Source organism: Platalea leucorodia (assembly GCF_965183815.1).
Source record: "Platalea leucorodia genome assembly, chromosome: Z".
In the NCBI taxonomy this organism is placed as follows: Eukaryota; Metazoa; Chordata; class Aves; order Pelecaniformes; family Threskiornithidae; genus Platalea; species Platalea leucorodia.
Window position 1 is genome coordinate 4,726,688 of NC_138858.1, and position 26,625 is coordinate 4,753,312.

At 43.0% G+C, this 26,625-nt stretch overlaps 1 protein-coding gene across 1 annotated transcript in view; it reads left to right on the plus strand.

The window, feature by feature from the left end:
* The window catches only part of LOXHD1 (lipoxygenase homology PLAT domains 1), a gene marked incomplete at both ends in the record, with an annotated part of 150,708 nt that overhangs the window by 102,666 nt on the left and 21,417 nt on the right, over nucleotides 1-26,625 (plus strand). Inside the window, 5 exons of the mRNA XM_082335370.1 lie at nucleotides 3,882-4,090; nucleotides 8,764-8,949; nucleotides 11,683-11,810; nucleotides 16,232-16,349; nucleotides 23,506-23,683. Coding sequence (XP_082191496.1) covers nucleotides 3,882-4,090; nucleotides 8,764-8,949; nucleotides 11,683-11,810; nucleotides 16,232-16,349; nucleotides 23,506-23,683 — 819 coding nt within the window. The remainder of the gene's footprint in view (nucleotides 1-3,881; nucleotides 4,091-8,763; nucleotides 8,950-11,682; nucleotides 11,811-16,231; nucleotides 16,350-23,505; nucleotides 23,684-26,625) is intronic.

Genomic DNA, 26,625 nt, shown 5'->3' on the forward strand with positions numbered 1-26,625 from the left:
TGGAGGATTCCCTGTCCTCTCTCCGCCTGGCTGAACACAGGGACTTAAGGGATAGGGGGCAATGGTGACAAGTTCCTGCCCGGCGCAGCAGGTCCGTCTCCTCTGTGACTGCCCCACCTTCCCAGGTGCCCTTGCACAATAGGTACGAGGCTCTGCAAGTGGAACTGAACAATGATGAGGACGATGGTTCATCTAGCTTGGAGGTGTCGCCGAGGTTAAGTCAGCCTATGTCTTGTGTCAAAACTGCTTCCATAAAGAAAGGGTCATTGTTATAGGAGACTCCCTTCTGAGGGGAACAGAAGGCCCAATATGCAGACCGGACCCACTTCTTAGGGAAGTCTGCTGCCTCCCTGGGGCCCAGATTAAAGAAGTGAAGAGAAAACTTCCTACCCTGGTACAGCCCTCAGATTACTATCCATTATTGATTTTTCAGGTAGGCAGTGATGAAGTTGCAACAAGAAGTCCAAGGGCAATCAAGGGAGACTTCAGGGCCTTGGGATGACTGGTTAAGGGATCAGGAGCACAAATAATGTTCTCCTCTATCCTTCCAGTTGCAGGGAATGATGAGGGAAGACACAGGAAGAGCCAGCAGATCAATACTTGGCTCTGAGACTGGTGTCACCAACAGGATTTTGGGTTTTTCATCATGGGTCGGTCTACATGACACCAGGTCTGCTGCAACAGATGGGGTACCCCTGTCTCAAAGGGGAAAAGGATCCTTGCACAGGACTCAGGGCTCATTGAAGGAGCTTTAAACTAGATTTGAAGGGGGAAAGGGATAAAACCAGGCTTGCTAGGGATAAGCCTGGGGGTGGCACACCAGTGTTGGAGGGAGGGTGTACTAGTGAGGTCCTTTGTTCTGCCATCTCAGTGGAGGTGGGGGATGGAGATTCATGTGGCAGCAAAGATGCAAGGGTTATGGATGTGTTAGAAACCATGGAAGTGCCTGAGAATGGTCACGTAGGAATTAGGGTTTCTTCCCCCAACAAGGTGGTGGGATCAATAGCCCAAATGAAGTGCATCTACACCAATGCATGCAGCATGGGTAACAAACTGGAGCTGGAAGCCATTGTGCAGCAGGAAAATTATGACATAATTGCTATCATGGAAACATGGTGGGATGACTTGCACAATTGGAGTGCTGCAATGGGTGGCTATAAACTCTTCAGAAGGGATAAGCAAGGAAGGAGAGGCGGTGGGGTAGTCCTCTCTGTTAGAGAGTGTTTTGTTTGTTGAGAGCTTAGATGATGATGATAGGGTTGAGTGTTTATGGGTAAGAATCAAGGAGAAGACCAACAAGGCAGATGTCATGGTGGGAGTCTGGTACAGACCATCCAACCCGGATGAAGAAGAAGACTTCAATTTAAGTGAAGAAATTTTTCCTGGTATTCAATCGAAACCTCCCCTGGCACAACTTGAGACCATTTCCTCTTGTCCTATTGCTTGTTACTTGGGATTGGATATTTAGATTGGAAAAATCTCCTCACCAAAAGGGTTGTCAGGCACTGGCACAGGCTGCTCAGGGAAGTGGTTAAGTCCCCATCCCTGGAGGTATTTAAAAGGCGGGTAGATGTGGTGCTTAGGGACATGGTTTAGTGGTGGGTTTGGCAGTGCTGGGTTAACAGCTGGACTTGATGATCTTAAGGGTCTTTTCCAACCTAAACAATCCTATGATTCTATGATTCTATGATTGTGTGAGCCAGACAGCTACACCCTGAGCTGGGTAAAAAGCCAGCTGTTAATTAGTGGGTTAGGGGAAGTGCTATTGGGAATTGCCTGGGAAAGGGAGTGACAATTTGAACAGCCCAGTTCTGACTCTCTCATGCTCAAGACGGTGAATACCTATGAGGGGCAGGAGGTGATGTGAGGATGGAGCACAGAGGAAGGTTCTGTTGACTAGGAACCTGCTTGGGTCTGAACTGGGAACCCTGCTCTATACTGGAAGGCAGTGCTGGAGATGGTGTTCCCTACAACCCTGATGAAACCCAGCCCCTTGTGAGGGGGACACGTGCCCTCAAAACAGCCTGAACTCTGCACAGGAACTCAAGGAAACAGGGGGCAAAGGGAGATGGGATGGGGCACCTGTGGTGTCCTGCTGTGGCCATGTACCTTAGGTTTCTCCCATGTTTGAAGAAGTAGAACTATGGAGTCCCTGAGAAGGAGGGAGATAATGGAGAGGGGAGATAAACAAATTAAAGGATCACTTTTGTACTTTTTAAAAGAAAGAACAGCAAACAGTGTTTCCTGCTGTCTGGTAGCAAGCTACTCTATGTCTCTGCATCCATCATTTAAAGTGGGAAATGATAACAATTTCTCATAGTGCTCATTTTTTCTATATGTGTTTGAAGTACTTTGGCTTGAGGATGCAATATCAGTTGGAAATGCTGGTAGGTCTGTGAACTTTGTCACAGGCGAACAGGGTACAAACTGTAAAAAGAAAATTTTGTCCCTATCCAAAATATACTTTATTTAAAAGAGGAGTCTGGAGCTCTTCTAAACATGACCCCTCAACATATTCTTATAAAATCTGTCTTGCCTACAGCTAAACCCTTTCTCCTGCTAATACCAGCAGCTCCAATGGTTATTTTTGTGAAGAATACATTGCATATCATTATGCTGATGTGCACACTGAAATGTAGATGATACCATAAAGGGGAAAATAAGTCTTACCTAGTCATCAGTTCATTTTGTGTTGGTACACAAAATCCTCAAAGTGGGGCTGAATGAATCGCTTTGGGTTCTGCTCTGTCCAGAGGTAAAAACAGATTTGGTCAGCATGAATTCATGCCTTCCCTGGTATTGCATATATTCTGAGCTTGATGTGAGTTTATAGTACAACCCCCACCCCAAATATGTCATTAGTCGTCATCAAGCAAAATTAGATATCAATCCTGGATGATTTGAAAGCCAACCAATTTTTTTGTCAAGGTTTATAAAACTTTTTTTTAAATCAAAAAAATGATGATGAAGGCAGGCTGAGTTTGGAGTCTGTGACAAGGCAAGTTTCAGAGCTCCGAGTCTTGTCAGAATGGTTTGCACAGCCCTGCACAAATGTTCTGAGAAATCAAACGAGTATTCAGCGTCTTATTCTGCACCACCCGCTTGGCTTACCCAAATGAGGTTTTGGAAAGCACTTGAAAAGCAGTCTGGCACTTCCTCCCTTTTAACAGCTGAACTGAAATGTCTGAAAACCACAGAAAAACCTGCTAAGTCCCAAGCCTTGGCCTGAAGGGTTTTCCCCTAGCCAATATTATTACACAATGTATAAAATTATTGAGTGACTTACCTTTAATATAAGGATTATTCATAGTTTGCCTGGATTTGCAAAGGGATGCTGAAACCCTGAGCTGCCCCATAGATCACAGCAATCCTTGAATGAAGCACAAAGGAGAACATCTGCAGTTGTACTGAGACATTCAATCAGTGATGGTTTACCTAGGAGTCAGCATAGATTTATTTGCCTTTATTGAACGGTGAGCATAAGATCACTTTGGTCTAATATCCTATTTAAGATTTAGGTGCTCAGTCTCATCTTCAGGAAGGTCTCTTGGTGTAAATAAGGATTCAAGCTCTTTGTTGTTCTGTCATCTATGAGGGAGAAATCTGGAATTGTAACCTCCTTGCAGCCAGTAGGGTTGTCTGGGGAAATTAACCCTTGAAGAATTCAGTCCCAAGTGTATGTGGGAAAGTAGTCTCCCATGCATATTTGTAGCCCAATGCAGTACAGTGTTATCCCTTCTCCGAATGAGTTCAATGGGATGTGAACCTATTTAGCATGCACAACTGCTCCCTCTGATAGGATGAGTCCCTGGTTTTCTGAAGTCTCATGTAAATCCATATGTGTACGAGTTTTCTGATGACTAAACCTCTGTTTGTTGCAGTGATCCCGTACCACATCACTGTCACGACGGGCACAGAATACGACTCCAGCACCGACAGCCGAGTGTATATCATCATCATGGGTCCTCAGAAAGTGCAGACGGAGAGGCTGTGGCTGGATCTCCCAGAAGGAAAGGACGAGTTTGCAGATGGCTCCGTAGAGAAATTCTCTGTTTGGGGCCTAGATGTTGGGGAGATCAAAAAAGTGGAGGTACTTTGTGAATGCAGTGCGAGTACTGGAGGCATATGAAACATGTGGCCAAAGAAAGCACATGTTCTTGTTGTTCTTAGCAGTGAAGGGAAGGCACTTGGGTTTAAAAGGAATGTAAAGAGAGATGTGCTAATGAGATTTCACGTGTCTGAACCTGAAAATAAATATGCTTTACATCTCACAACACCAAGATCCTTGGGAGGCAGAAGATAACTTTGAATTATAAGGAAGTTGTAACATGTCCCAGTTTTGTCCCATCTCTGGCACAGTTTTTTCTTAGTCAAGCCCTGTTATTGATAGATGCAGTGAAGGTTCCCAGGATACAGTCCTCTACCATTTTCCTAGTTGATTTTTACACTGCTTCCAGTTGGGTTTCGTAAATTGTGCTTGCAATGAGAAACACATCTTGTATCATTTTCTAGCTAAACATGAAAATTGTTTTCACAGCTTGGAGGACCCAGGCTTAGAGAAGAAAATTAATCATTGTTCATAAGTAACATGCACAAATAGATTTCGGTACAGGAGCCATTTTTTCTGTTATGGCTCAGGGAGACACAATTTGCATAGACTTTCCATCACTGAGCCTAAACTTCACATGAATCTTCCAGAGCATTTGTGTACATCATTCTTGTTTCACATGGCAGTTCCATCTCCTGAAAGCCTGCTCCAACCCCCTGAGCACTGAAACCTGCAGCATCCGAGGACTTCAAGAGCCTATTTAATTTTATTTTTACCCCATGTCCTGTGTTGCAGTAAACCTAACTGTTGATGCACATGCTTGTGTATTTGGAGGGAGATGAGTAAAAAAAAATATAAAGAGAGAAATCCTAACTAATTAAAAAATCTTTGCAGTTGTATGTCCTGTCTTAGCAGCTGATAGACTGAAGCACTCCCATTAGCTTTCATTCAAGCAATGGATTCAGACATCTTGAGGAATCTTCATACTAGATTTGAGTTTATTATCAAACCATTTTCTTAATGCACTCCAAGTGCCTGTTATTATGAGTATTAGTGGCACTTTCCATCTAGCCATCTCTAGGTCAAACTTTGAAAGTGAAGCAAGTACATAAATCCTTCTCTTCCAGACTGTGTGCACATGGAAACAGGCATGGGCTGGGACAGAGAAGGAGGAATAAGCCAGTATAACCCCTCAGTGTCAGAGAGACAGAAAAAGCAGGATGAAGGAAGAAATAGAAAGGGATGCTGGAAAAGAGCCAATGAGTAGGGTGAGGAAGGGAGAGAATAGGAGAAGGTAGGAGCAGACACTTTGAAATAGAGGAAAGCAAGGAAAAGAAATAATTTGAAAAGGATTACAAATGGGAAGGAGGAGAAAAGTTTGCAAATGAAATGCAGAGAATTAGAAAAAGAAATAGCATATAGCTCTCAAGCTGGGTGATATTCTGCACTCTTTCACCCCTGTTCTCAGTGATCTCACCACTCTGCTCCCTCACCTCTTGCTCATTTTTCCCTTTTAGTTTGTAACCCCCCAGCTCGTGTCTGGAGGAGCCATCTGCTCCTGGCCTTCTGCCTTCCTTCGTGCAGTGCCCCCTGCTTGGAAGGTCTCTCCATGTTGATCCATGTCCCAGTGATGACATTGATGTGCCAGTCTGCTGTGGTTACCATGGAATCGGTCCATATTTTCCTTGTAGAAAATTGCAGTGTTCAGGGACATTGCAGAAAATTGCTAGTTATCTACTTGGGAAAAGTGAGGAACAGTTCGTTCTCAGATTTGGCATTTGGCTGCTTCTGGAAGAAGGCAAGAAGTTCTGAATATGAGTTACCATGTGAAAATAGCATAGCATGGGGATTAAGTTTTCAGAAGCCCTCTGTATAACCCAGGCAGCAGACTGCAGGATTTAGTAGGATCGTAAAATTTGCAGCGTGATGCCACTTTTAGTTTGGTATTATCCTCCTGCTGCAAATATACCATAGTGAAAGCAGAAACAGTGGAACATGAAGTAATTTGAAATGGGCCCATGTATACCGGTCTTGTAAGCCTACAGATATAATATTTACTACTGGTGTACTTTAATAGACATGCTGACATGAAAATAAATAATAGAAGTTATTAGGTAGAGGCATTTTATACTGTGTTCTTAAAATCTGTTTTAATATTTCTTCTTCTAATGAATGAAAGTATCTCTGTTCCTAGACTGCTGTTGCTGCAGAGAGACACAGGTATGATCAGAACAGTCCTGCATTGGTCTGCGTTTCTAAACCCCTTCTGGCTCAGAGCCTTTCTCCATCACAAGCACAGAGTAAAGCTGAGGATATACAAGTGTTGCAAGTCCAGTCCCTCGCTGACTGGGCACATGATGCTGGAAGACCCTCAGGTCTCTCTAGTATTCTCTGGAGCTTCCAGAATAAGCAGAAAATCCCCTTTTTTGGCATCTTTTCCTTCTATCATCTACTGCTCAAATTCTCTCCTATTTCTTCCCTGTCATTGTGTTTCATTTCAACGTGATTGTGAGCTGCTCAGTGCAAATTGTGCATCTTAGTCTTGGTGATGCGAAGTACTCAACAGTCCCTCAAGGACAGTGGGAATGAGTTACAAAGATTTTCAAACAGTCCAAGGATCTACCTGTCTTTGAAATTCTGTCATTCTAGCTTAGTTCAAACACCTCAGCAACTTCTTGTGATGTTTGTATGCACATCCAGGCTATGCTGCTGGTGTGGCCATGGCTTGGGATCACTCACCATATTGGCATGGTCTATCTAAAGATTTGCTTGGAATTGAAAGACAAATCCCAGTGCTCTGCTCTAAAAGACCAGCCATAAGGAAGATTCAGCACTGGAAGAGTTTGTCGCAGACTTTACAACATTGTTCTCGGAGCCCTTGGAAATCTGCTTGTGTGCAGGTTATCCAAGGCAGCTGGATGTGCAGGATACTTTCTTCTGGCCAGTCACTGATACCAAAGGAGTTAAAGGTTGCTGTGAAAATCTGGTACCCAGCAATGTCTTGGAATGATGCTCTAGGAGGTGGCTGTAACGAACCCAAAAGAGAAGCAGACTTTAATTGGCTCATTGGGATTTTCCCTCCGGCTGCTCTGTCCGTGCTTCACTGCAGAGCCAGTGCCCTGAACTTTCCTGACTACCTCATCTGTACCATCCTGCAACAGGTCTCAAGAGGCTGTGTGCAGACTCTCAGAGGGGCTTGGGGTTTGGAGAAGGGCAGGCAAGCTGGCAGGGATGAAATGGGAAGGCAAGTGTTACATTCCCATTCACCTCACACCCCAGCAATCTGAGAATTAATGCATCCATTGTAGACTTGAATTTCCCTAGTGGTTAACTCTAATTTTGTGCAGCTGCAAAGGCATTAGTACAGTAATAATACTCCTAATCGCAGTGATGGCTGAGACAGTCAGATAAAAAAGATCACTTGTTTTTTGGGGAAAAAAAGACACCACAGATATATCACCCTAGATGAACCTGTTATTAAAAATTATTTTCTGAGCAACGCTAAATATCCTAATAATTTAAAAACAAAAGAAGAAAGAGCTAAGGACCTAGTTCCTAATAACAACACAAACAACACTTGCTCTGAAAATAACGAACTGTAGGTAGCTCTTTTATTCAACCTTTTCTGTACAGATAGCTCATTGGAATGACTAGCTGACTGAGTTTCCTACATCAGCTGGGATACATAATTATAAGTCTGCTCCGGGATGAATTGTCCATGTTCTTTAAGAGGGACACATGCAGTTTCTTGAGAAGTTTGCACCATCAGCATCCTTTTGCTGCTGATGTACCTGTAGAAATATTGCTTGTTGCCAGACTCAGCTCCAGGTGGGCTTTGGCTTTCCTAACCTCATCCCTGCAAACCTGGGCACTGTCTGTATTTCTCCAGGTACCCTGTCCCTGCTGCCACCTCTTGCATTCTTCCTTTTTCCATTCAAGTTTTGTCAGGAGCCTGTTGTTCATTCATGCAGGCTTCCTGCCACTCTTGTGTGACTTGCTGCTCTTCGGGATGCACCATTCTGGATCTTGGAGGAGGAGGTCCTTGAAAATCAACAGCTACAGATGTAAGCTCCATCTGTTGGCTCCTATACAAACACGGACCTTTTGCATTTTAAGGAGACGGGAAGCAGAGAAACAGTCTGATACATATAGTTGAATTATATGTGGATTTGTGAGTGAAGGAGTTTTTGAATAATGCATGTGGGGGTTTGCCTAGCTGTGTTTTTCATCTTGGCTATGAAGCTTTGGATAGTCACTTCTAAGTGTTGCAACAGCAGTGGAAGGGGTTAGAAAGATGCAGAAATGGATCTGCAGAGATCAGCAGACTCGCAGGTAGAAGTCAATGGAGCAGACGTAGAGTAGCAAGAGAGTGGAGGTGTTTTCATGAAGGTTAGTGCAGTCTACCTATTTCATGCTCCTCTTGCTTACTTTTAGGACTGGCAGTGTTTTGCTTTCTCTCATGCTCAGCAGCCTATGACCTGAGCTTCTTTGCCGATATCAGCTACCATATACACTGATATCTTGCCTTTCGGGCAGCGATGGCACAAACTATTTCACAGCTCACTCCATTCCACTGTGGAAGTGGTTTGTGTGATGGTGGTTGACTAAGAGTCAAAACTCTTAGTCTTTCACCAATGTTTAAAATGCCCAATCAGGGTCTCTCCTCTGAAGAAATCCCCTTTAACCAGCAGGTGTTTTCTCACTGACTCTCACAGGTGGGGCATGATGGTGCTACCCCTGAGAGCTGCTGGCTGCTGGAAGAGCTCACCATTGTCGTGCCCACCAAAGGCGTCATGTATAACTTTGTCTGTAAGTGCTGGCTGGCCAGAGACAAAGGTGATGGACTCACCTCACGAATCCTCAACATCCTGGATGCAGACTGTGTTAACATTGGCCTCAAGGTAGGCTCTAGGCTCATCCTGTATCTTTAGCTGTTGCATGGACCTGTGCTGATATAGGTTGTGTATCAGCAGTTCTCGTACTTTGACTTCTGCATGTGGTTTGAGCCTTTTATTTGTAGAGGGTTTCTTTGTTATTTCTTTAGTAAAATCTTTAGGAATGGTTTAGCATCATTACCACTTAGAGCACTGTTTAATAATGCTGGCTGGATGCAGCCATGGCATAGGCAGAATGACAGGGTAGTGCAGAGCGGATAAGACATGGTTCAGCAGCATGTCCTCATTTTGTCACCACACCTGGAGCACCCACTGCATCACCTGGTACCCACAGAGTGGAGGCAGCTATAAGGTGAACACCTTGGTGCAATCTAACTCCATTGTGTTTTGTTTGAGGAGATGATACTTCTAACTCATCAAATTAGAGTAGTGGAGATATTTTAATCTCTGCTTAGTGTGGGTACATATCAGCTTTTCTAATATGGGATAAGGAAACTGAACTCAGTTAGAAACTAATAATAATTGGAAGTTGTTGAAACATGGGGACATTTGTAAGCTTGATCTTTGAAATGAATAACTGATTAAAGTTGAATAAGCAATGAAAAAAACTATACAGTCTTTTCATCCATATATATGAAATTTGAAGTAATGTGTGCTATGCCATATTTCAACCACGTACAAGTTGGAAAGCTGAGCTATGCTGATTTTGGATGTAAGATTTATAACAGAAATAAGAGTCTGCACGAATGGGACAATAATACTGTGTTTAATACCTGTATGGCAATTTAAAATCTCTATAGAAGTGTTTCTATTTACAGTGAGGTTACACTTTCATAGTACATTAATTTTTCTTTATGCTGCTCTTGATTCCCAAGCTAAAGATATTCTCCTGAAATCTTTCTTGTTCCCCAGACACACAAAAACATGATAACATTTTTAGCATCTATGAAGGATTCAACAACTCAGTGCAGGTTTCAGTGGTAGAATTGACCTAAGAGGGAAAAAAAAAAAGTCCCTCAGACTGAATACCAAGGTTAAAACCTAATCTCTTAAAAACTTCCCATCAGTTTTTTAACCTCCTGGATAAGGTTTTGAAACTCCTATCGGTGAGCTGATGGCTTGCCTGAAGACTGAAGTGGATGTTAATGAAGACTTATGTTCAGTCTTCCTTTAAAAGCCCAATCTTGAATATTTGTTTTCGTAAGCATGCCAAAAATAGACATATCGAACTAAATTTTTTTCTATGATGTTGGGACAGAAACTTGCTGAAAGGTTTGAAGGAAATCAGGGGAGGTGCTTGAGATATGAAATCAGAAGTGCACATTTGACTTTCTGATCAGTCTCCTAGTTGAGGGAATTTGGGACTGTTCCCTCATAGACAGCTGTAGTTAGAAACTAAGTTTAATTTCTTTTTTTTTTAGAGTTTGAAGAAGACTAATACATTTAGCGTCTTTGGGAAAGTTAATGTTTTTTTGTTTTGCTTTTGCTTGACTCTTGCACAGCTATGCTTACCCATTTCAATTTAAATTTCTTCTTGTCTTGATATTTCCTCTTTGTGCTTTAGATTGAGTATTTGCCTTCCCATACACAGAGAAACTAGCCAATGTCCACTACAGTCATTAAAAACATTTAATGCATTGGTAAAAGCACTTTTCTTCTCCTACATATAGCAAATGTGATGCTTTGCTATGATTTAAAGTATGTGTGTATGAATATGTGATGGACAGGTTACTTAGGATTGAACAAGCATGAAAAATAATTTTTCTATAACATTATTCCTTTGCACTGTTTATTTATGTGGCAATCACAATTCAGGCCAATAAAACTTGCCTAGCATTGCAGTATTTGAAATACGTTTTGTTGAGGTTGTTTCTTGACATTCTTCTTCCTCTCAAATCCAGAGGTCTTTTTACCAGAGGTACGATCTTGAAAGCATCTAAGTGGCCTAAAAGTCTTAATACCACTGACAGCTACTGGGAATTGCACATGTCAGGAGAAAAGAACAAAGTTCAGCTAATAAGGTGAAAATGATGCAAAACATCTATTCACGAATTGGCATACATTTAATGTAAGAGATCTGGGAACACTCTGCATTCGATGCAGCAGTGTGTGTTCCACTGGGAAATAAGACAGTTGCATTTTTCTGCTGTACAGAGTGTTTGGATGTATAGACTTTAAAATTATTAGCGATGTTGGACTAAATGTTGCCCAGATGCACGCTGAACACTTGGGGAAAACATTTTGCAGTCAAGGGAAAGAAAAAATTGTGTCTTTGGGAGCTGTTTTTTAAAAAAGGACAAAAGTTCAGTGCAGTAGGGAGGTATGCAGTGCTGGGAGGTGGCCAGGAGGAGACGGCAGTAGCAGAGGCTTGGAGACCCACACACTGACATGAGGGTTGTGACTCCTGTGGAACTGTGGAGCAGTTTACCAGGTCTTCATCGCTCCCCAAGCATATGGTTTTCAAAATGATTGTGTCTCTCTCTGAGTCTATCTAGGCTGAGAAAATCTGCAGAAAAAGTAATAAATGATGCAAAAAGGAAGGTTCTCTAGCAAATTGCAATCTCTAACTTTGCCTCTGGGAACCATGGTGTGGAAAGAAACCCAGAAGCCATGTTGTAACCATTTCTGGCAAAGCAGTAGGTTTCCTGCAGGGCCTGTCTAGCATTTTGCCCAGACTTTTGCATGGGTTAAGGACAGCTGTTCGAATGAGACCTTCTGATTGTTTCAAATCCTCACCAGATCCTCTACGAAGTCACAGTTGTGACTGGAGACATTGAAAGCGGTGGTACCGATGCCAGTATTTTCATGACTGTCTTTGGATCCAATGGGAACACTGAGGAGATGCAGCTGGAAAAGAATGGGGACAGGTACAGTAACTTTGTCATTTTTGTCGGTTAGAAGTGGCGTGATAAGAGATTCTGGTGTCGAGTTAAGAAGCACTTGGGGCTTTGATCATGCTCCCACTGAAACACAAAGATAAACTCCCATTGACTTTATAGATTCAGAACTGGGCCTGTTGTAAGTGTTACTGTGTTATTGTGTAGGGGAATCATCCTTCGTCATTTGCAGAAATTTTGTTTGACCTGTTCTTCATGGCTTTAGAGATGAGCATTGAGAACAAAAATATGAATTTTGAAGTCTTGCATCAGCTCCAAGAGGAACTATGGACATTGCATGAAACCACAGGTGCAATTTCTGCAAAATGCACCTTTTGTGGAAAAATAAGTAATTTAATTTAAACATTATTTAATGGGAATGCATGAGTAACTGTATAATGAAAGAAAGACAAGCCAATATGCAGATACCTGCCTTGGGAAGTGCCTGTGATGGGAAGGTGCTGACTCTCCTCCATCTGCTCCTCCTGTTTGCTTTGCTGGCCAGATGTGAGCCAGCTTGGTCCAGAAGCCACATGAGGGATGCCAGGGCCTGAGCCGGGATGTTGAGGGCTCTGCTGAGAAGTGGGATTCTTAGCTTGGGCTCTGGGCCACGCTGAAGTAACTGTGCAGTTTTGGAACTGGAGCTGGCTTGTCTGCAGCTGGCACAAAGGGACACACGATGACATCTGTCTGCCCAGATGTGGCCTTATGGTGCAGAGAGATGGAAACGGGCCGTGAGCTGCACAGACTGCCACACCGTGTGCTTTGATTTTACTAAAAAGGTGAAATCTCATGTTTTTTTTCAGCAGAGACAGCTAACAAACACTGTAACCCTAGTCTGACGCCAGCACTTCTGTAAGCCAAAAAAACCCACATGCCACTGATCCATTTCCTCAAGCTTTCCTGTTCCTTTCTAGCACCTCCCTCGGTATTGAAAGCTTTGGCAAGAATAAGCATGACACTAACTAGCTTTTGGAGATGGGCTTCATCAGCCTTAAATTTAATTAACTGACTACCTCTGATCTTATTCAGCAAAGCATCTACTGAGCATCAGGAAGGCTGGAGCATTTGGCCACGTAGTTTGAGCTCAGCTTGCTGAGGTGATGCTGGACTCTTCCCCTAGCCTCCCAGTGATGAAGTTCCTCCACTGCAGCTTTGCGTATCACATGTGGGCTGGGTAATTGAAGAGAAGGCTCCCTGCACTGAGGTGTTTGCTCAGGGCATGTTTTACTTGCAGCTATCACAGCAAAGTGGATGCCTGGGCAAGCATGTTCAGCTAAGCTTGTAACCTTCATGTGTTTAGTTAGTAACAAGCACGAGCCTTGTTTGCTCTGAAAAAAAAATGTAGCAGAGGTGCTGCTGACTAAACTCTCCATGAGAAACACCACTGAGTCATGCAGAAAGACGTAGCTCTTGGCCTTGTTCCCCATCACAGAGAGACAACGTGCGGGGCAATGAACCTGGGTTACCACCATGTCTGGCTGTCGGTGACATCCTCCTTCCAAGACCCCAGGCAATCCCAAACTGATCTGTCTTCCACTATTTGAAGCCCAACTTTCAGTTCTAGTAGGTAGGAAAATGTACCACGACTTTTTGTATTTAAAAGTAAAGCAAAATTCACATCAGGGTACCTCAAACAAAAATCTCTAAAGGGGACTGAGACATCTCCAGCCCCTCAAGAGAGCGATTGCTGTTTCGCTCCAGCTGGCCAGACGAGTGATATCCCTAAACTATGTGGCCTATAAAAAACCATCACATTTGTCTACACGCATGGGATGGACAACCTCTGCTACAAGGATATGAAAATGCAATAAAGGAGGGCCACACAGTTTGTATGTTATTAGTTGCTTGGGTTGTCTTCTGCCAGTAAAATATCTGCAAAAGGTGATGAAAACTCGTTGGGGCTGTATAAAGAAGAAGGACATGTGAAACACAGCTATTAATATATTAATATCCCCAGGATGCTGTGCTATTCTTTGAGGATGTACTGGCACGTCTCTGCTAGCTGGAGGCACTCTATATCACGCCTCCAACTGTACAGAGCTCTCTCTCATCATCTCATTAGCACCCTCTGCAGAGGACATGCGTGTCCCCAAATACAAATACTGCCTGCTTCCACACCACTCCCACCAGTCTGTTAACAACAAAGACTTCCTCTTGTTTCATATGGAAATCTCGCCAGCCATTGCGCCAGCAGCGAGGGATGGGTGAGAGCCACTGCAACCAAATGGTAAAAGGCACTTCATCTTTACTGGGGCCATGCAGTGCCAATTCACTCACAGCAGCTTAGTGCATTACGAAGAACTGTCTGTCTAACCTGCTGCAGATTTAAGGCAATTTTAGCTACATTACTGTTATTGCCAAGACCTCTGGGCAATAGAAATATTTATAAGTGCAGGCATGGGTAGGAAAGCTTAATGAAATCCCTTAGATAAATGTTTCAGTGTCCTGGAAAAGGAATAGCAGCAGTCAGCTTGTCTGGATACTTCTTTCCTTCTCAATTTTTTTCAGGCTTCCGTTCATGTTCATATAAATTAGGGATAGAAAAGAGCTCTGGGGTCACCCAGTTTGTCACTTTAGCAATTTTTTCCCTCTAGTACAATGACTTATTGGAAGTAGCAGGTGAGTATCAGCCTTACAAACTGTAAGCAGGGCATTTACTGAAGATAAATAATGGTTTATTTTGCTAATAGACTGTTTAGCTTAGAGTTGCTCAACCTGGAAAGGTGCAGAGTGAGAGACTTCTATGAAGCTTTGTAGGTAATAGTGATTGTAACGAAAACTGATCATAGGATCATGGGATAATTCAGGCTGGAAAGGTCACACCTTTTTCTTAAACAGAAGTGGAAATCAATCCAGTCCAGGCACAAAAGCACATTCTCTTTTTCACAGCGAGACAGGCTGTCTTGGTATCCGGTACCACAGAAAGACAAATAACAAAAGAAGGGAGTTTTTCAAAGAGCAAACATAACCCTTAATAACTAGAAATGGACTGGGACCAAAACGCCCTATCCAAATGCCTCTGGGAGTGCAGGGAAAGCAACGCCTGGATGAAAACTGAGAGACTGGAGCCAATCTCTATTGCTAACATCTGCAGCTATGCAGGCTCGGATAATGGTGTGAGTATAATCACATTCATGCTGCAGGGTGTAATCTGAGCAGAGGTTGGTAAAGAAATGTTTTTTTCTCCATACAGCACTGCACAGCTGTAGGAGGCTCAGTACATTGCCAGGAATGAGAAATCATCATTATGGATTGTCTATATTATGGTAGTGCCCACAGTTTGCAGAGCTCTCTCCAAACCTCTCAGCAGACTCAGGTAACTCACTCACAAGAAGTTTGCACAAAGGAGGAACTTCAACAGCAGAGTGGTCATGGTGGTGCTTGGTAGAACCCCCTGGATTTGGCTGCCCTTCTACTTAGCTAGGGTTGGATTTCCATCTCCAAGCCCACAGAAGGTCTGCCAGCGTATTTTGGGGGCAAACCTAGAAGATACACTTGCTCTAACAGAGTAATATTGAACCTGAGGCAGCACTTTCACTGGAGCAAGGCTTTCTTCCTAACATCATTGATGCTAAGAGGGAGGTAAGGTAGCTGCAGTCCTAGCCAGTGTAATATCTTCTTCAAGAAGGATATGTTAGCTGCTATTCCCTTTTTCCTGCTTTCTGCTGATTTCTATGGATGAGCAGTTCCTACACATCCTTGTGCCTATGTACAGTAGCCAAGCACAGGATAAGATCTTTCATGCAATGTTACACAAACCCACCGTGGTTCTTACCAAAGAAGGTAGTTTTTGCTAGTTTGCAAATCCAAATTCCCCAAATTCAGAAGTGGAGTGTGGGATGGTCGGTTTGGGCTCCTCTCTAACACAATTTTCCTGCTCTTACTAAACTTAGGCATTCGGCTCTGACTTGCAATCAGGTTGCCGTATCTAGCTGAGCTGCAGCAACTGTCTATCACCACGGCAAATGCAAAGTTACGTGCTGTGTCTTAGCAAAAGAAGATTAAGCAAAATTGCTTTGCCTTCTAGCTGGAATGGGCTAAGGGCAGGCATGTGGGCAGATGCCAGGAGGAAGGCGATGTGCAGAAACCTGACTGTGAGTCTCTATTGTTCTGGTTACAAACAGAGTGATAATGTATGCTACAGACTGCCTGGAACAACTCCAGGTGCCTCGCATGGGCTTGATTTTCCAGGGGAGGAGGAATCCCTGTCAAATCTGCACTGAGGTGTCTTGCCAAAAACACAGTAGCTAGTGACTGCAGGACAGAAAAGCTCGAGTCCAATAAAGTGCACTCATAAACTTTTAATTTGAGGCTGTTGGCAAGGTGTGAGTTGCAGCATGGACAGGGGATCGAGACGCAATGATGCTGTAAAGTAGTGGGAAACCTCCTCAATCTTTCAATCCCTCCAGGTTTGAGCGAGGCCAAGAGGACAGTTTCATTATGGAGATCGCCGACATCGCACCCCTCAGGAAGATGAGGATCCGGACAGATGGGAAGGGGACTCGCCCGCACTGGTTCCTGGAAAGGGTAACGCACTTCACATTGCGCTTCTCTTTGCAACCTGCTTGTGCTGAAGCCTCTCAGAGCTTGAGAAAGAGAAAGGCAGCAAGTGACTCGTTTTTATTCATTTCCTACATTTTTCCATTTAGCTTCTCATGTTTTTTTTTCCTGCAGGAATTGAGTCAAAAAAAAAGAGAGCAAGGGCAAAAGCTGTGCTCTAAAGCTTTACCACAGTCTCTGCTGTTAGATCTCTCTCTCCCTTCCTGCAAAAGAGCCTTGGCTTGCCACCAGGGCACCTGCAATATTTTATGGTCCCTGGGATGTACCCTCAGCTCCTGCAGACCCCTGCCATGCTCAGTTCCCGTGGGAGAGTGGATGCCCCTCTGCCAGGCAGGGACAGCTAGCATAGGCCTGGGCTGTGTGGGACATCTCCAAATAATCCATCCTTTCAGGTGAAGCATCACATCTCTCCCCTTCCCTTCTCCCTCTAGCACACAGGCAGATTTCTTTCTTTTCTTCTTCATACAAGTAAGGTGTTGTTTTCTTCTTGCATTTTGAATACAGCATGCAAAATGGCTCCCACCACTTCTGTCGATTGTATTTTTCCCTGGTGTCCTATCTCACAAAAAAGCACAGTGCTTGCCTTTATCTTTTCTATCAAACCACCAGCCCCATGTAAACATCACTTATATTTGGGCAGTAAAATGTAGTTTTCTTGTTGTGGGTCCCTATAATTATATTTCTAAGACAGAGATGGAGTGATGTGCTGATTCCACACCATCAGATGTCATTAAGGGAGGAACACATCTCTGCCATGTTTATTTAGCATGCTTTTTCTGGAGTAGATATCCTGCCGGATTTCTGTATCTTGATTTTTTTATGAGAACAGGTTAAGACCCAATAGCTTAACCCATGGTCAGACAGAATAGTGCAGGATTTCTTTGTTGGGTCCTTTATCCTTTTCGACTAGTCTGGAGTTGTCCTTCATTTTCCCATAAATAATGTGTTTCTAACCACTGGTCCTAGGTGGTCACCAGTTTCCACTGAAGTGATGAACTGCTCTTCAACTCCATTAGCATGGTCCAAAAAGCATTTCTCTGGTGCAGTACCTTTTTGTACTTGAGCATTTTCACTTCTAAGTTTTTTCTCAGCAACTCTTGTGCAGCTTCCAAAGCATTAGACCTCCAGCATATATCTTCTGAATATATGCCACAGACACAATATTTCTCTCTGTACCTAAGGAATAACTCAATCTGTTCTCTGATTTGATTCAGTTACCTTGGTCAAACTCCCTTTGCCACTTCCCCGATACCTTCCTGAGTTTTATAAATCATATTCATATAAAATGAAATAAAATAAAGCTTACTCATCCAGAAACCTTCCAGATCTTGCAGTCGTGAATTAGCAATAGCTCAAAGGCGAGGGACAGCAGCATCTTTAGTGGCAGGTAGCACCTTCACACGTTCCTGTTGCCAGCTCCGTTCAGTCGTCCAGCCTGTTGGACTGTCCCACCCAAAGCAAGGCTTTCCCAGAGAAGCAGACAAAAAGAACTCTCATGTGGACACATCCAATGGGTTTATAGCTGTCTTATAGCTCTAGAGAAGCAACAGGCAGGCCATACATGCAACTGTTTGAGACGAGGATTTTAGAAGCCTTTTTAAAATTGTACCTGCAGTTTCTGTTTTAGGGAAAGACTTTTTAGCAGGGCCAGTAGTGATAAGACAAGGGGTGATGGTTTTAAACTAAAAAAGGGTAGATTCAGACTGGATATAAGGAAGAAATTTTTTACGCTGAGGGTAGTGAAACAGTGGCACAGGTTGCCCAGAGAGGTGGTAGATGCCCCATCCCTGGAAACATTCAAGGCCAGGCTGGACGGGGCTCTGAGCAACCTCATCTGGTTGTAGATGTCCCTGCCCATTGCAGGGGGGTTGGACTGGATGGCCTTTAAAGGTCCCTTCCATCCCAAAGCATTGATTCCCAAAGCAAAGATTCTATGATTCTGTTTTTCTTAGAGAAACAGAGCATGGAGGATCTTCTGGCTCCAGTAATACACAGAGAACTTTATTTATTAGTTTTCTTTCCCACCTTCCCTGCAAAGGTAAACATAGCATTTGCATTCCCAGGCAGAGAGTGAGGACCAGAGTGCTCTGGAAGAGGGGAGGAAGGATTTGTGTTCCCTGATTTGTATTCCAGCCTTGAAAACTTATGTAGCCTGGTGTGACATGAAAACTGATCTGAGCCCATTTCCAATTCTGTCAAAAGTGCATATTAAAACTGCATAATGAAATACTTGTGGGGGTAGTGCTAAACTCTCAGACAGATGGTTCACAGTTAGTGCTAACTAGCACAGTGAAATGAGAAGCTAGATTAAGCCATCAACCCCGTAAATAACCATTTGTTGCTCCATTTATCTACAGGATATTCTTGGTTTTCTTGTTCTATTAAAATAACAATAAATGATCTTTTTAATTCTCTTTGGTCTTTTTGTAAAATGTTGCTGGTCATAATTTATACTGCTTTTAGTTTACCAGAAATAGAAGTGCATAAATACCAATTAAAATGCATGAATTATCAATGATGTTTTACACAGCCACAAGATTCAATTTACAAGGAGGGAAGTAGTCTTTTTTTTTTCTTTCTGTCTAGATAAAATACATTGAAATTTCATTCAGAATCTCAGCAAAGTAATGAACTTGGTGCCAAAGATTCAAACTGCACCAAAACTAGCAATAAGATTTAAACACTGATACTTAATCCTCTAGAGGGAACAAAATTTGATTAGTGATGTGTTGGGCCAGAATGAGTATTATTGATTATTGCCATACCAACAATTCTCTAAAGCCAAGCAACACATTCTGATCTCGCCACTGCTGGGAGAGCCACAGAGTTTGGATATTTTCCTCTGACCTAATGCTGAATCTCATGTTCTTCCACATCAAGCTACCATGACACTGCTCTGTGTTTCTGAAAAATCAGAGAATAGAATCATAGAATCATGGAATCATAAAATCATAGAATCACAGAATGGTTTGAATTGGAAGAGACCTTTAAAGGTCATCTGGTCCAACCCCCCTGCCATGAGCAGGGACATCTTCAACCAGATCAGGTTGCTCAGAGCCCCATCCAACCTGACCTTGAATGTTTCCAGGGATGGGGCATCTACCACCTCTCTGGGCAACCTGTGCCAGTGCTTCACCACCCTCATTGTAAAACATTTGTGACTTCTAATTAGGAAACTTATCTAAATGCATGCTTTGGAAACCTCCTCCTGGGATAGCCAGGTCCTCAGTCCACATGATGATTTCACCCACTGCACAATGTCTTAGATATGAAGTTAAAAAGCTAGAAATAAGAAGGGATGAGAGCTCTCTGAGTGAAATAACAGGAATTCTAAGACAGTTGAATTCCGCAGAGTTGCTTCACTCAGAATTTTAATGTTACTTTGTGCTTTTAAAGCCAGGCAGATAAGAAGCTGTCTTAATGAAGCACTAATTGCATTGCATTCAGATGTCACAAATAATCCTGAATGTGGGACTTGATCTTTATTCAGTTCTTTTTCTTTTATGTAAAAGAGATTAAGAGAATTGGAGACAATTCATTATAGCTGAAACTGTGTTGTTCTTCACAACAGAGCAAAGTTTTTTTATTTTACAATCACAGGGCCCTGTGTTTAAGCGAAGACTAATGACATGCAACAGAACCGTAAAACCGTGCAGTTGAGTCTTTAAAGATGAAATCCAGGACCTATGCATTTTGGTGTTAGTGGGATGTGAGCCCCTGCAGAGTGCGTTTTACATTGCAGCTGGGAGAAGGCTGGTTTGAGGTAAATCAAATGATCGGACATATCAAACCTTTCTGTTACACCATACAGCACTCAATTAATTTCAGGTTGCTGGTTTAAGTTCCTGTCAGCCACGATATTTTCTCAGCTACAAAGCAAATTATCAACATTTTATTCATACGTACCACTCCTGCTTCCTTTTCATTTCAATAGGTGTTCTACAGCCCAGTTAAAACTTATGCATAATTAGTGATAATGTTTGAGCTTAAAAGCACACAGGACATCCACAGCAAGTTCTAGGTATCCTAAAAAATAGTTGAGATGCAATGTAAAGCAGCAGTATCATTGCCAAGCAGTAGATAATTTTTCCGTGAGGAACAGACAGAAAAGAAAAATAACTTCAGCTGAGCTTCCTGAGATGACTTTCTTGACCCTCCTAATCCAAATCAAAATCCTGCATCATTCTCTGTGTGTGCAACACCCACAAACTTCTCCTTGTAGGATGGGACTAATTTTGTGCTATTTTAGTAATTGAAAAAATGACGTTCAGCTTTCACCTCTTCTGCCAGACTATTTAGGCCTCCTCTGCAGTCAGCAGAGACAAGATCTGAGAGAGGGAGAGATGCCTTGAACGGCCGTTTATCTGCTCCCAGCTTGGGTGGGATGCGTTGCTTCCCTGGTGATACCCGGCTCTGACCACTGACCGTAGGGAGGGCTGGATGCTCGGTGTTTAGGCGGTTCATGCTAGGTAAGGTAGGCAACGTACCCACATTGCGACTGAGCAATCAGCCTGCCATAGGTTTCCCGCTGCCTCCACGTCCCTTGCTGTGATCTCCCCCGAGCAAACGAATCTTTTAAAAATGAATCTCTTGATCCTGTCTGAGGATGAAATGAATCTCTTGATCCTCTCCTCTCTGGAGCACCATCCCAGAATGAGATGGCAGGGGCTGCTTGCTCTGTCTGTGCTAACTGCTTACATGAAGCTGCGTACGGATGAAATCACTCACCCTGAGTGAGGGGATGGGGAGGGAAAGAGAGGGCATTTTGCTCTGGTGGTTTTAGTAGCCAGACAGTTTTTCTCAGACAGCGTCTGGAGTGTTGGGCAAGGGCTGGTTATTTGTGAGAGGCCTGATCTCTCTGTCTGCGAGTGTACTCCAGCTGGCAACTCTAATCTGCTTCTACCCCCTGCTGCTCTCCTGACACTTCCCTGCAAGCCTTGCTCAGGACATTTTGCTACTAACAGTGTCACCATCATTCCTGAGTAGAGCAGAGGTAGAGCTGGCCGAACCTTTTCCAGCAAAGAGTTTATGCACCAAGGTGGTAAAAAAGGCATTTTCAGCCAACCTGAGATTATTCATAATTCAGATTGGCAAATTTTAGCCAAAGAAAACTTTCTAGGTTGATCTCCTAAGAGGATGTAGATATCATTCACGCATCCTTGAGAGAGGAGCTTTGCTTCTGGTCTGTGCCCCAGCAGGGAGGGCACCAGCTGGGGTGGTGGAGACCTGATTTCTGCTTGATTCAAAGCAAGGAATTGATTCAACATATCTTGACTCACAGAGCAGTTTTCTGACCACAAAATAATAGTATCACCGGCTGTGAATAAGCAGCTTTTTAGAAAAGTGGGACAGCTTCAACAGCCCAAAATGTCCTGTACCTCTGGGATGAAGGTACTGTGTTACAGATCCCTGTTTAGCATCAGGCAGAGAGAAAACCCCAGATGATTGTCCTACCCAAGGAACAGTACAATGCACAAATAGCACGGCTACTGATTCAGTTTCAGTGTAGCTACTGCCCTCTTTAAAATCGTTTTTTATAACCTGGAGCAATGTTCTTCTTTTGAACTGCTAAAGGCTCCGGCAAAGCTTGGCTGGGGTCAATGGAAGTGCGTGGACTGGGACACATGCAGTTTGAGGACAGAATTTGAGCACATTTTATCTCAAGATAAGTTTTATAAGTTTCTTAGGCTGATATGTGAGAGTGCAACGGAAGGTCACTAAGATAGTCAAGGGGTTGAAGCATATGGCATACTAGGGAAGGCTAAGGCAAATGGAGTTTTTAAGCCTTGAGAAGAAAAGGCTAAGGGGGAATCTAATTGCAGTCTTCTGCTGCTTAAAAGGAGGTTACAGAGACCATTGATCCAGTCTCTTCTCACAGGTGAACAGTGAAAGGACATGAGGCAATGGACACAAGTTGCAACAAGGAAAATCCTGATTGGACATAGGGAAAAAAATTCTTCCCAATGAGAGGGATGCAGCCCTAGGATGGAGACTCACAGTGCTGGGGGAACCTCCACCTTTAAGATTTTAAAAACTCAGTTGGACATGACCTTGCCCTGTTTGGAGCAGGAGGTGGGACTAGACACCTCCAGGTGCCCCTTTTAACTTAACATTTTCCACGACTCCATGATTTGTTTCTTCATAATATCATGCCACACTTCTCTGCCGTGTCTGGGCTCATGTTTCCATGGCATTTGCAGAGATGTGCCTTGCCAGACACTGTTTCTTGATGCACTGCTTCACTCAGGTATGGTCTCTGTTTCTGTCAGATGGTAACAAAACCGGTAATTTGCCGCCCTGTCTCCTCCCTTTCCTCCAACTCCCAAAATTTAGTGAGAATTTACTACTAGGTTTTTGCTGTAGGCAAGTACGATGGCTTTCTCCCAGTAGACTGGTGCTCCACTGAGCCCACATTCAACAGGACACATAAAGGTGGGTATTTTATTAGGTGTTTGTTGGAGTAGCTCACTGGCTTGTTCTAAATACGTTCTTATTCTGTTCTTATCGCCACAGCATCTGATCTCCTTGCCGTGACACATTAGACAGTGTGACTAATATCTGTTGCATACTGTTTGTTCTGTCACCTTTTCCCAGAGGGAGAAGAGTGTGAAGCATTAAGTTTTGCTGGCCTAATTTTATCTTGTGCATTGCTTTAACTTGTTTGGGGTTGGTTTGCATATCTCTACAATGATTGCTGTGTGTTTGCACAGAGAAGGCAGGCAGATACTGTGTACTTAAAGGAAAGGTAGTGAAGTTTTCAATAACTCTCTTACATCTTCTTTGGACTTAATTCCATACTGGCTTCCAGGAAAGGTCTAACTCTCTAAGAGATGAGCTTTGCCCGTAACTTATGTTAGAGGAACAAATTTCTTCCTGTGCTTTCCATGCCTGAAAAGGGCCAATATTATGAAGACCATTCCTCAGGACAAGTCACCACAGCAAATATTGTCCATAGCAGAGAGCTCTGTTTAGCCCAGAAGTGCCCAGTACAGGTTTTGAAGCTATGACCGAGCTCTACCCATGTCCTACCACACTGTGCACTTTATATGTTTGATCTTTGCTCTCATTCAAATGGTAGTTGAAGTTTAGCTGAAGTTTTTTCCCTTATTTTGGCTCTTCACAGATCATCCTGAAGAACCTGACTAATCAAGAAGTGGCCACATTCACCTACAGTGAATGGCTGTCAAAGCTGAAAAATGCCAAGGGAAGTCTTGTGTGTGAGATGCCAGCTGTAATAAATGATGAGCAGATGATGGAGGACACAACATACACTCTTCAGGTTAAAACCAGTGATGTTGGAGGCAAGTCCATGGTTGATATTTTATGACTTTTCTAGCATGAAGTTTGATTTTTAACAATGGAAGACATCTCCTGCTTAATTTGAAATTATGTTTAAAAAGTGTAATTTAGCCCTACTATACTGGAACACCTCCATTTTGGCTGGCTGTTCATCATGACTGTTATGCTGAGCACTGGGCAAAAATATTTAGACACAAAACCTAGATTTGACTGCTTGCTTCTTCCTCTGAAGACACCTTAACAGAAGCTATTGCCAGACCATGTTGCAATGGTCAGGAGCCCCCTTTTTCTTTTTGGTCAGGTAGGATAGAAAAAAAGGCTACGGTCAAAGCTGGTGGACTCCAGGTTTTCAGTCAGCACTATCCACTTTGGTCAAAGAGAGGAGCAATAATTCACCCTCCTTTTCCAAGTGGTTTGAGACCATTTATCTCAGGCCGTGAAAAACCATCCCTAAATGTGCACCAGATAGAAGAGGTAGAATAGAGTATAAAGAAAGCTGCAGAGCTTCAAGAGCCAAGAAATGGGATTTCTGTGTCATTTCCTGGGATCACTGCCTCTTTTCATGAGAACTTCTGTCAGGCTGCTGAATGAAAGCTGCAACCACATACAAGCTACCTCGTGCCAAAGTGAGGCAAGTTAGACATTATCTTGCAGACACCTTGTTTGAAAGGTTGACCCTCAAAGGGGATTCTCCCACACCAGTGCACATTATCACCTCTTGATCTCTACGTCTCTTTCTTTTTTCCTTTTTTTTTTCTTTTTTTTTTTTTTTTTCTGGGTTTACCAGTGGTAATTTATGCAGCTTGTGAGGTTTGATCTCAGAATATCAAAATTCCCCTGGCAGAGTGTCTTCATACCACCTCACCATTTTTTATCTATCTGCTCTGCCTGCTGCTTGTCTGAAAAACATGTAGTGAAATATGAAAAACAAAAGAGAGAGAGGAAGATTTGTTTATGTATCTGGCAATATATCTAGTATAATGGTAGATCTTTCTGTGACCTTTTTGTGAAATCCAGCCCTAACTCACAAAAGCGATGGAAATAGAAATGAGAGGGGAATAGAAGATGACAGCAACAGCAGACAGATCTGCCCTTCCCATTGAATGAAGGATGACGGGTATTAATGACAAAACATTTTATTTCATTATGAACAGTGACAACCATTAGGAAAGAGCAGATTACAGAGAAGTTTCAGAGAGCCTGTTTATGATTAGATCACACAGCGCACTGACTTAATGCTGAACTTTATCCAGCTTATCTAAAGAGGGTGCAAGTCATGAACCATCTCCCTTCTTTGATTGTTACGTATTCCACAATTGCTCCTGGTTGGACCAATTCAGGAAGAAAGACATATTATTCTTGACCATTAGTTTAAACATGTTATATCATCTCCTGCCACACTTGCATTGTCTAGGGACAGTAATGCTGCACAATGAATAGAATCAGACGTGTTTATTTCTGGGTATAAAGATTTTCTCTGCAATAGCTTTCAACTTTCCAGTGCATCAGAGGCACTGAGGAAAAAAAAGAAAATGAAAAAGAAAAAAGAAGATTAATCTCACCTATTTGTCACTCTCCAAAAAATTATACTTCTGGTCTTAGTTCCTTCTAGTCTAGGCTGTCTCTGGTCAATTCATCTGGGATAGGAGTCTTAATCAATGGTCTGGATCATCCTCTGCAGGGTCTCTGTCACTCTCTCTTCATCAGATTCTGACAGAGACAGCACAATTAAGTCAGGCTAGATGGCTAAAGTTAGGGAAAATGAATCCCACAAAAAACGTCCTGCAGCGAACTAGAAGACATCAGCCATTTCCTCCCCACCATACACACATGTTTAACAACAGTCTTGTTTTACTTTTTCGTCAAAGAAACCTTTGAGTTACAGTCTGGCTTTCCAGAAGTCATTCAACCTGGATGATCATGTAACATACAGAGGCTGCATCAGGGAAAGACTCCTCTCTTGCAAAGGTCAAATCCATAGGCCACCAGAAGTACCTCAGGTAGCAGCTCTCAGAGTACACACAGACAAGGGGAGAAGAGGTTGTTACGGCAGACAAATCCCAAGTCAGATGGGGAATCTTTGCTTAAAACCAAGATCTTGTTTTCCTTTTGGTCTTATAAGAGAAGTAACTCACAATCTCATTTTCTTCAAGGTATGACCCACAGACACAGCTGCAATAGAGCTGGACCATCTGATGGCTCTTTCTGTGGCACAAAAATATCCTCTCCTGTTAGTTTTGATTTATGCAGAATTTCTGTATTCTATATGCAGGCATCATATATATGGTAATGCAATAAAGATGGAGACAGAATAAATACTGCTTTCTCATTTTCCAAGCATTAAAGAAGCAGGAGGTTTTTATCTCTGCTGTTATAAGATTAATTAGTATGTTGTCAGCTCAGCTACAGCCTACAAATTACATAATTTAAGACAGTTGGTGTCAGTTCCTAGTGCGTTATCCAAGTCTCTGTTAAGTCAAAAGAAGGACATTCTTTGGCCTCAGAAGGCTGTGACTCCAGCCCACAGTTTGTTTAAAAATGATGCAGCTGCTCAATAAGTATCATAAAATCATAGACACTTTGGTTGGAAAAAGCCTCTGGAGGTTATTTCATCTATCTTCCTGCTCAAAGGACTATTGCCAGCACCAGGTCAGATCAGCCAAGGCTCTGCCCAGCTGAGTGTTTGACACCTCCAGGGATGGTGATGCCACCACCTCCTCAGGCACCTGATCCAGACCTGTACCATTTTCCTAATATTTTTTTTTTCATGATGCCCAACCTGAACCTCCCTAGCAATTTGTGGCTGTGGCTCCCTGGGGGTATGGTCTGACATCTCCACAGCACAGGACCCTTTCATCATTATCACTTTCCCTCCATGTGATCACAGAGGCCCTTGTAACGTAGCCGTTGTTCACCCACCCCAGCTCGTCTCCATTGGCCTTTC